The following is an 11,364-nucleotide window of genomic DNA, read 5'->3' on the forward strand; positions in this document are numbered from 1 at the left end:
TGACAGGCTTGGACAGGCTTCTCCATCGACCCTCCAGTCTTCTCTCTATTGAGAGCTCCTTGCTTGCTCCTGGAGAGAAGAGTGTCCTGGGCAGGGGAGGCAGACATTCAGATGGGGCCTAAAAGGGGCTTGGAATGATGGAGAGACTGTGGGGCTAAGGGGCAGTGCAGCCCCTGCTCAACAGGATGAGTGGGGTCAGGAGGAGAACTTTGCTGGGAGTTCCTACTGTGCTTCCTGCCACCAGCATCTCTCAGATGCTGTCCTCAGCTTCCTTAGCACTCTGCTCCAGGTAGGACTTTTTCTGCTCCAACTCCTTTTTTTCTTCTTCTGCTTTCTCCTTTTCTAACAGTTGGTTGTGAATTAGTTCCTTGGATTGTATAGTAAACAGTCTTCCTAGGCCTTCATATATGTTAGTCTCATCTATTAGCGTCATAATCTCTGTGTCTGTAAGGTGTGCAAGCCTTTTTGTTTTGTTTAGCTGTTCAGTTTGTATGTCTGCAAGCTTTGCCTTCTGTTGAATATCCATAACTTTGGCTTGAAGTTCTGTGAAGGCCTTCTTCAGCTCCAGATACATACTGGCCAACATGTTGGAGTACTCTCAAGTTGTTAAATTCTTAAGAAGGTAAATCCTGCAGGCAAATACTTACCATGGGATTGCCCTATCATGTGTCCTCTGCTTAAGGCAGACACTGAAGATGCACTGTTGACCTCTTCTTGTGAATCCAAGGGACAGCTGAGCTTACATTCAGCATGCAATAAGGTGGTTTAGACATAGAACCACTTCTGGTATCAATTAGTAAAGAGCCGGGGTCTTAAGGGCTACCCCTAAACCTCTTCAGATTACTAGAGATTTAAAACCCTAAATCAATAGGGAACTCAACAACCCAGAAGGGTGAGGGCTAGGGAGACTGACTGAAGTGGTTGTTCCAGCAGTACAGTTGGTATTTGTGTTGATTGATGGACTTTTAAACCTTTTGAATATCACCAGGGGAGCAGCTTAATAATCTTCTCAGTAGAATGTTCTAGGTGGCCATTATCAATTGACTGAAGTTAGTACCTTAGATAAAACCTATTTATCAACCCTGGATTAAGGCCTTACTTCCCTCAAGGATATTTGTTTTTAAACATTGGGGTGGGTTGGGGAGGTTCCAAAGACTGGACATATAATACTATTATCTTACTCTCATCCTGAACAGAACTAGAGATAGAAGACTTCTGGTCTTACTCCTGATCTCTTTAGGACAATGCTCTAGGAGTAAGTTATCTGCCATCATGGGAGATGCAGGGGCCACAATTTTGGGATAGCAATGGGACTGTGTACAAACCCCTCAACCCCTCTTAAGCCCGCATTAACGTGTCTCTGTTAACATCTGCTTCAGCGTCTGCACAGTTATCTTTTGGTGAACTCTAGCATCCTTGCTTGGTGTAGAGGCAAGCTCAATCTTCCCCTTGTTTCTGTAGTTGGCTGCATGCAAGTTGCTGCTCTTGCAGTGGTGATTTTGTTTCTTAATCCTTCAGTCCTTGAGTGTGGGGCAGAGGCTTGCTGTGGGCTCTGCATTATTAGCATCTGAAGGCTAAGGTAAGCCTTTTTTGAGGCTGCTGTGGAATTGACTTGAAGTTTCCGTATGCTTGCGGTCTCAGGCCCCTGGTGCTTTCTTTCTTCTGTTGTAGCCAGAGAGGCTTGGTTTCTAAAGATCTGACCTCCACATAGGTTGGGTCACTTCTATAAGTTACCTATTTAAAGAAGTTTAAAAAATTACCATCTTCCAAAAGCGAGGGGGATCAGGTTCCAGAGCCCATGCAGAATGAACTGGCCATTGGCACAAGGGGTCCTCAAGATAGTCCTCATTCTCTTGTGTGCCCTGATTTTGAGTGTGTCTCCATATTGCTTACCATCTAGCAGTCTCATGTTTCCTCCATAGCAGGTTGCAAATTGCCTTCTCCACATCCAGCTTTCTAAGTGGAAGTAGAGGGGGGTGGTAGAGAGAGAAAGAAGAGGTGAGGGAAGCCCCAAGGATGGAGATGAGAGCAGGAGGCCACCATAGAGAGGAAAGACATGGAAGGAAGTCTGGATGTGCTCCCTGCCCATACAATCTCATTCACAAGACCCTCAACTGACTTCTTCAAATCCTCTGGGGTCCTATAGTTGTTGGTTTTTCAGGATGGGACTCATGCCTGTTCTCATCTTCCTCTGGGTGCACAGCTGAGGCAGGACAAGGAAGCGGTGCTGGGTGGAATGAGGAAGAGATGCTGGACAGAAGGAAGGACACTGGCAGTTCAGCAGATTGTTAGCCTGGTAGGTGGGGCACAGGGAGTGCGGTACCTTTGCCCCTAGAAATGGCAATGTCAACAACTGCAGGAACATTTTAAGCAGGAAGGTATGTCTTATTCCCCTCCTCTCTCTCTCTCTCTCTCTCTCTCTCTCTCTCTCTCTCTCTCTCTCTCTCTCTCTCTCTGTCTCTCTCTGTCTCTCTGTCTCTGTCTCTGTCTCTCTCTCTCTCATGTGTGTATGTGTGTGTGTGTGTGTGTGTGTGTGCGCGCGTGCACGCTTTTGTTGTGGGTGTGTGTTCATTAATCTGGTCCTATAAATTTGTAATAAACACCATTTATGGTGTATTCGCCAATGATTTTGCAAGCATGGGAAAATCCATTTGAATCCAATATCCCCAGAATGCCCTGTTCATTTAGTAATTAGAATATTTTATCCCAAGAGATTTCTCCAGCGCTCACTTCTCAGCTCTCTCTGAACCTCACCAGTGTAGCCCACAGCCTGTGAGACACTGAGAAAAAGTTATTGTATATTTCCACTTGAATATTTGCAGCAGGTTTATAGAGATTGTAAATATGAACTAATTTTTTACTTATGTGAGTCAGCTTTATTTTTGTCTAAAGTGGACTTTATGAACCTGCACAAATTAGAATAAACACTGAACCCAGTAATTAGTTCTACATTTATTCCTTCAAAAAGCTAGCGTGTGTGTGTGTGTGTGTGTGTGTGTGTGTGTGTGTGTGTGTGTGTGTTGAATATTAAGAAAATAAGTGTGAATGCTGTTATGATGTGTGAAACTATGTAATCCAAAGATGCGTTCCTGGAGAATTCCTGATTATTGTAAGACCAGTGGTAGTACTCAGCAGAACTCTTTCTGCCTGGAAACTTGCTACTTCTTTAGCAGTAAAATGGGGGAAGCAGTGCCTACTGCCCAGGATGATCACATACAACAAGAGAGCCAAGCATAGTAGAGGCCACTGTGGTGCTTGTGTATAGCTTTTTCTACTTAGATACCTGGTGTTTCTAATTCTCCTTGGAGAAGATGTACATTTCTTGCTTAGCCATTGGAAATTGGATAGACAGAAAGCTGTCTATCAAACAAATAATAATGTCATAAGAATTAATTGTGTTAGATGAAAGCCAGCCTGGGTCTTAATTTTGTAAGATCTTCCAAGAGAATTTCCTATCTAAAGAATGCTGTCTGGTAGATGGAGACCATTACAGAAAAACACAACGAATCAAAATGCAGAGTTGAGATGCTCAGTCTCAACTGATACATCTACAACACAAGTCCTGTACCTAAAACTCATGGATCGTTGCTGAAGAGGGAGCAGAAAGATGGTAAGAGCCAAAGAAAGAGTTTTCTCTGAGATTGTATCTCCCAGGAATGTCAGAAGTTTCATGAACATGATTGCCTAAATGTGAGCTGAATAAGGATGACAACGATAGATATGCTAATGTGGATGGGCAAAGCTCCAACCCTATACAAAGAACTGCAGGCACCTAAGGAAAGCTCGGAGCAGGATAAATAGTCTTCTCTAGGGAACACCAATACCAAATGGTCAGCCCTGAAAACATACATACAAATAACCATAGTACAGAGTGAGCAGATTGTGTTTATGTATTTGGGAATCTATCTGTCTGTCTGTCTATCTATCTTGTGGTGTACATCTGTGTATGTAACAATAATTAATGAGAAAAGAGACAATGAGTTTGAAAGAGAGCAAGGTGAGGTGTATGGAAATGTTTAAAGGGAGAAAATGGAAGAATAGAATGATGTAATTATATTATAATCTCGGGGCTGGAGAGATGGCTCAGTGGTTAAGGGCACTGACTGCTCTTCCAGAGGATCTGGGTTCAATTCCCAGCACCCACATGGCAGCTAACAACTGTCTGTAACTCCAAGATCTGACACCCTCACATAGACATACGTGCAGGTAATGCACCAATGAAAATAAAGTAAAAATAAATAATTTTTAAAAATTATATTATAATCTCAAAAAAATCATTAAAGAGTGTTGTCTTGGATCATCACAAGTAGAACAGTAACAGAAAGCAGAGGGTGATGGAGATTGTGGCCTCCAAGATTAAACTACTTGAGTTTGTGTCTCAGGTACTTTGAGAGTTGTGTGACTTTCGACATGTCACTTAACTTTCCCTGTGTTACAAATCTTTATCTGTAAGATGGACATAATAACATGGATGTCTTAGTGATAATAAGTGTATATATTTATGCATATACATGTGTTGCTTAGAATTATGCCTGGTGTGTAATAGAGCATACACACGAGTATAAAAGTGCATACACCAAAGACTGTGTTTGTGGAGGCAAGAGCTGGACATCAGGTGCCATCACTCTGCCTTAAGGATTGTGGTTGGAAGTACTCTTGCCCAAGGTGGCCTCAGCCAGGGGTTCCAGCAGGATGTCAAATGGAGAAGGTGAAGGGGCTTCTGGAGTTGCCGGGGAGATTCCAGAAGAGACTGTGAAAGGAACAAACGTGTCCTTCCCTCTCTTGGAAAAGGTACTGGTGTTTTGTTTTTTCCTTCTCTTTTTCTAGGCCAGCGTACATTATGGGGATTTTGTCATCTCCCTAGATCCCGAAAGGGAATGGCTCTTTGCCAGAGGGGAAGCAGCACCAAAAAGCCAAATGAAAATGGCAGCAACCAGACTCATCCAACGAAGAAGCAGCCGGCCCTCGAGGAAACAACTCCTGCCTTCATTTCAGTCCTGCCCTAGCTGGTGGTTTGCTCTTGGGGAAAGTAAGGAAAACCGATTGCTGGAGAAGTGTGAGACTGCCACAAGCACTGTGTTCTCATCCCCTGCATCTGACCAGCCTCCTGGGAGAGAGGATGGTACCACTCCAAGTAGGAATTGACTGAGGGTATTTTGGTAGCACCTGAAAAATATCTAAGTAGACAAAGCATCAGAGAGTGTCCAGGATTTCTGTAGTATTAATGTATTAACATTGTAAGCAGGTAAACAAATAAGGCTATGTAATTAAAACAACAAGCTGAATTGAAGTAAAGCTTCCATGGTGACTTCTGCATGCAAGACTTTGTACATGCCTTGTGCCTTGTCCCAATTCTCAAATCCTCATCTCTCTCTCTCTCTCTCTCTCTCTCTCTCTCTCTCTCTCTCTCTGACTTGTAGATTCATGTTATTACTTCCTGTCTCCAGATGTGAACAATGAGGCATGAAATGTAACTAACTTGTCGAAGCTTATATGCTGGTCAGTCATGGAGGTTCTGCCCATGAAGTCCAGCTCTGGTGTTTAATCTCTTAACTAAACTCCGTAAGTATCTTGAACTAAACGTAAGCCTTGGGTATGGAGATCGAAATATGGAAAGGCAAAGTAACTAAAGCCACAGAGCTAAGAGAGTTAGGACTCAGCCTTGGCCCTATCTAGCTCTAGCAACTTAAACCTGTCTAGCTCATAGTAAGATGTGTCTGACCTTGAGTGTTGTAACATGATGCTATTACCTACAAGGTTCGCATACAAGAACTACAGTGGGTAGCCATTCCAGTCTTGGCCTGGAAGTTCCAACCCCCATTGAGGCTTCAGTAATGGTCACACTTACAAGGCAGGGCTAAGAGAGGACGCTGAAGACCCAGGATCGAGATGCAAGGGATCTCTTTGGTGCTTGGACCCTGGCCGCTGGAGGTAGACCGAGCAGAGTTCTCCAGAGAACACTGTCAGACTGCGCCATACCTTTGCCAGACCCTACAACCTACCTATCCCTTCATTTTGTAAGTTACCCCACAAAATAAACCTCCCTTTTAACTATGTGGAGTGACCTTAATAATTTCACCAATAAAGAACCATGCAGTTAAGTTACCTCAAAAACTTGCCATAGTTTTCATAGTATTTTAAATAATTTTACAGTTTTATGTTGGGTTGTGCTCACATTTATCCTGGAGCACATGCAATTCATGAGTGGCAGGTTGGACATGCCTAGTAAGCTGTGATTTGTAAACTAGAGCTAGGAGTGAGATGAGAAGCAGGGAGACGCCTTGTATTCAGAGGTGTGGAAGAGTGCCCTGAAGAGGCTGCAACACAGAGGTGTGAGGGTGGAGGCGCAGAGGGGAAACAGATGAGTCGAAAAGCCAATGGAGGGCTTGGAGAGAGCTCGGCTGGCACAGCGCTTCCCACAGAAGCATGTGGACCTGAGCTGAGATTTCCAGCACCTGTATGAAAAGGCAGTGTAGTGATACATGTCTGCAGTCTTAGCATGGAAAAACAGAGACAGGAGCTCCCTGGGGCTTGCTAGCTTCCTGTCTTGCCAAATTGGTGAGCTCTAGACCAATGAGAAACTATATCTAATATATATATATATATATATATATATATATATATATATATATATATCTGAGAGTGATAAAAGATGTCTGAGGTCAAGCTCTGACCTTCACAGACAATGCACATATATGAACAGAGAGAGAAAAAGAGAAAGAGAGGGAGGGAGGGAGGGAGAGAGAGAGAGAGAGAGAGAGAGAGAGAGAGAGAGAGAGAGAGAGAAACATTTCTCTTTTAGTGCTAGTGTTCAATGCTAAAAGCAGCAGCCCCAGTCCCATATTCCCAGTGACCCAATGTTCAGGTAACATCAGCAGCAGTCAGACAAAGGCAATGCTTATGAAACAATGTCATCTTCAACAGCAACTTTCCTTTAGTCAAAGACACACTGCCTTCACCCTCCCACCAAACTTTCCTTCTTTGAGCTGCTTGCAAACATTTCCCCAGGTTACTGGCTCTTTTTCAAGACACCTCTGCAGAGGGGTCCTAATTTGCATCACCATATGGAAATCTTCATCTTGAGCTACATGGCTCCTTGAGGCTGTAATAGCCAACAGAATCACACTTAGCGATAGTGTGAGAGGCACAGCCTGACAGCTCCTTCCCCCTCAATTCTGACCCCCCTTTCCCAGAATGCAAGCATCTGCTGTAGACTCAGTTGTTTTTCTAGGGGGCAAAAATGCCTGTCTTTCTCCTCAAGGAGACATGGCAGAGTTCTTTCCTCTACTCAGAGTATAATTTAAATATGAATTCATAGAACACAAACACCCAGCACTCAAGGGAATGCTTTAAGTGTCATAACTTAGTCATGTTTTGCTCAACCACAAACACTGTCAGATCATTCTCAGCTTGATGATGTCCTGCCAAAAGAGACTTAATGACAGTATTTGGGAAGATAATATTAGCCATGCAAAAGTGGTTTAATTTTTTGTTTTTTAGATTATTAATATAATTATAACATTTCTCCCTTCCTTTCCTCCCTTCAAACTCTCCCATATACACCTCCCTGATCTTCAAATTCATTATCTATTTTCATTAATTGTTATTATGTTTGTGCACATATGTGTATGTGCAAGCATGTGTGTGTGTACACTACTAAATATAATATGCTCATTCCATATGATGTTACTTATGTATACATATACATGTTTCCAGGGCTGACCATCAGGCACTGGACAGCCAATTGGTGAGTTAATCTACCATATTATGCTGCTCCTTAGATATTTATGAATATGTATCAAGCCCAATTTTTTGTTATTATTATTATATTTGTGTTATAATTTTACACATCAGCCATGGGTTCCCCTGTCCTCCCCCTCCCGCCCCACCACCCCTTTCCCCCATCCTCTCCCCTCCATTCCCATCTCCTCCAGGGCCAAGACTCCCCTGGAGATTCATTTAAACCTGGTGGATTCAGTACAGGCAGGTCCAGTCCCCTCCTTCCAGGCTGAGCAAAGTGTCCCTGTGTAAGCCCAAGGTTCCAAACAGCCAGCCAAAATTTTGAATACTTGATGACTTTATGTTTGTGGTTCTATTCTGTCTCTCTTCTCTGTTAGTTTATTGATTGATTGATTAGAATGATGTGTGTGTGTGTGTGTGTGTGTGTGTGTGTGTGTGTGTGAGAGAGAGAGAGAGAGAGAGAGACAGACAGACAGACAGACAGACAGAGACAGAGACAGAGACAGAGAGACAGAGACAAGTACTTTACTCATGGAGCCATCTCCTCATTCCTTACTCTGAGTTTGCTGAAGTATGAATCTTGTGCGTCTTAGATTCAGACAGGCAGATTAAAAGAAAACTTTTTTTTTCAACAAACAAACAAACAAACAAACAAACAAACATCTATTGGGTGTCTTGATTGTGTCAGGTGTTGTCTGAGGCGCTGAAAACACAGTGGCAAACACAGGCAGAGCTTCTGCCGGTAGTGGGAGAACAAAGAAAGGCATATGCACATTGCCCAGTGGGTGGTAGATCTGCAGGCTGGAAAGAACAGGGACCTTGTGAGAGAAAACTATAGACTGTTATGGTTTAAGCCTGCAGTGTTTCCTATGGCCTGAATGTTGAGTGCTTGCTCTATGGCCTGTTGTGCTGTTTTGGAGGCTGGAAAATCTTGAGCTGGCAGAAGTAGTTTCACTGGAGATGGCTAGACCAGGAAGCCTAGACACAGGTCCCAGCTCCTGTTTTGTCTTTCTACTTCCAGGTCTACTATGATGGGAACAGTTGTCAACTGCTGAGTGCTCCCCTGTCACAATGATCTGCTGAAACACACAGGACCAAGAAATCATAGACTGAACTCTCCAAAATCATATACCAAAATAAATCTTTCTTTCCTTAGGTTGTCTCTGCTAGATATTTTGGTCTCAGTGCAAAGTGACTAACACAAGAAACAATCACAGAACACTGCATCATCACGCCACCCAAAGGCCTCATTTTTCAGATGAGAAAGTTAGGCATGAGTCACCCCCCCTCAAGCTTACATTAAAAGTTTCTGGCAAGCCCACAGCTGACGTAGGTGCTGCTTCACAGGTGATATTATGTTACAGAGAGCAGTGCAATAGATGGAACTCATGTGGAGTATATTCTGGAGTTTTGTCATTAGGGCGTGTGGGTAAATATAGTTAATGTACTTAGAGAAAATGCTGGGAAGCATGCTATTTTCCTGTTTTGGATAGCTAAGTCCAGGATGCTGTGGAAGCATGGAGTTCTTCTATTCATAATTATTAATTTGGAACTCTTAACAGTGAAGTTCACATCCATGTGTTGACTAGAGAGGCCCCACTAAACTATGAATTATAGCAAGAGAAGTCAGAGGAGAAGCAGGGCCCAAGGGAGAAAGGGAAGAAATAGAGAAGATAGAAAGGAAAATCGCACCAGGAGAAGAAGAGTAAACAGAGGGCAGAAAGCTGCTGCGGAAAAAGGCATATGCAATTCGTGGCTTTACTTGGCATAGCTTATGCACTAGCCCAAGGAAAGTCACCTCAGTCCATTAGTAATGGTTCCCATTTCTGCTCATCATACCTGTCTACTGATGGAGCCAGCTCATCGTTGCAGTTTGGTTTTGACTTAGTAGCTAGCAGTTTCCAGCAGCTGGGTACAAAGCTTTGAAATGTCATCCCTGAACTTGTCTCAGGCATGACACACCTCCTTTCCATCCTACACTGTGTTGTAGGAGTCCTTATACAAAGCAATAATGTCAACCTCTCACTCAAAATCTCTTGGTGCCCACCACTACTTCTTATATTAGGATCAAGCTGGCTGTAAGAAGTGTCCCAATTTTCTATTGCCCAAACTTAGTAACTCAAAATAATAATTTATTATTATCTCTCATTGTTCAGAGATTGAAGGGCTCATCTGGATGACTCTTGCTTGCATCCCTGGAAGATGTCACCTATCACTGGATTGGCTGGATCATCAAATCAGACATCACTGTACGTGGCTTTGCCCACATGCTCTTGGGAGTCACAGCCTAGTGGTCATCACATGGCATTTTCCCACATAGCCCTTGGCTGCTTCAGAGTTAGTGGAAGCAGAAGTACCAGTCTTTTAGGCCTGGACCTGTCATTAGTACAGTGCCCTACATGCTGTTGATCATGGACCAACCATACGTTGTCTCCACAGAGTAAGTGTTGAAACACTTGTGGTCATCTAAAATGTGCTGCAAATCTTTTGATCTTTTATTATGAGAACCCTTCGTGTACATAAAGGATACAAACCTTTACCTTTATGTCTTGTCTTTCTGCTGTACTCACCTGTGTTTTAGCCTTCAAGATATTCCCATCCTCCACTCCCATATACAATCTAAATTATCAAAGTTCAGCTTTAAAAATGGCATCAGAGCTGATTTCATTATTCCAGACAAGATTGCCCCAGTACAGAGTAGCGCAGTTGGCCAATCAACATCCCTTTCATGGAAAATATAATCCTATGCACCTAGTATAAGTCTGCAGTCTCTCTTTTTTTTTTTTTAAATCCAGACATGTTATGCTGCAGATCTCTATTGAGCTAATATGATATTTTAATTATGGAAAGCAATTGCAGAAAATGTGTCATTTACAGAATGCATTCTCATCACTGAGTGTTACCCATTGCTACCTTTTTAGTCTTTCTTCTGTTAATAAAGGTCCATGGGTAGGGTCTGTAAACTGCTTTATATCCATTTACTACAACACTCTGGGCATTTTCTTCACATCAGTAAATTTCCCACATTAGCCTCCATATGCTGATGTCATATTTCATTTTGCAGCAGAGTGAAACACCTAATTTTTAAAATAAAATGCAGTTATCCCAGATCTTCTTCATCCTATACTCCTGTAGGGTGTTTTTTGTTTTTGTTTTTGTTTTTTTCCAGAGCTGAAGATCGAACCCAGGGCCTTGTGCTTGCTAGGCAAGTGCTCTAACACTGAGCTAAATCCCCAATCCCTCCTGTATTTTTTCTTAAACCTAAATGAAAGACTTTGTTGTTTTTTAAATTAAATATGATACAATTGCTTTTAAGGTAAATTATTATTGCCTTTTATAATAGTTTAAATCCTAATTTTGTCAGCAAATCTCTTTGAGATTTATGTAATTCTAAAATCAATACATATTATATTCCCAGATACATAATTTAAAATAGGATAGAGCATCATAGCTTTCCCCTAGAGATCACCCTACACATTTTATTACACCATTAATCAAACACTCATTGGTCCTGATCAGCTGATTAACTGACCTGTATCATCATGAGGCCTGTTTTTCATGGAACTTGAAAAAGCAAGAAAACAAAAGGCTACCAAACATCCACATTACGTCTGCCACATCCCA

At 42.5% G+C, this 11,364-nt stretch overlaps 1 protein-coding gene across 1 annotated transcript; it reads right to left on the minus strand.

Moving 5' to 3' along the window:
* Positions 1-250: 250 nt before the first annotated feature.
* Pfdn1 (prefoldin subunit 1) lies at positions 251-586 on the minus strand. Its single transcript, XM_036182142.1, has one exon. It carries the CDS (start codon positions 584-586, stop codon positions 251-253), a length of 336 nt encoding a protein of 111 aa, XP_036038035.1.
* Positions 587-11,364: the final 10,778 nt, after the last annotated feature.

This window comes from Onychomys torridus, chromosome 1 (genome assembly GCF_903995425.1).
Source record: "Onychomys torridus chromosome 1, mOncTor1.1, whole genome shotgun sequence".
NCBI lineage: Eukaryota > Metazoa > Chordata > Mammalia > Rodentia > Cricetidae > Onychomys > Onychomys torridus.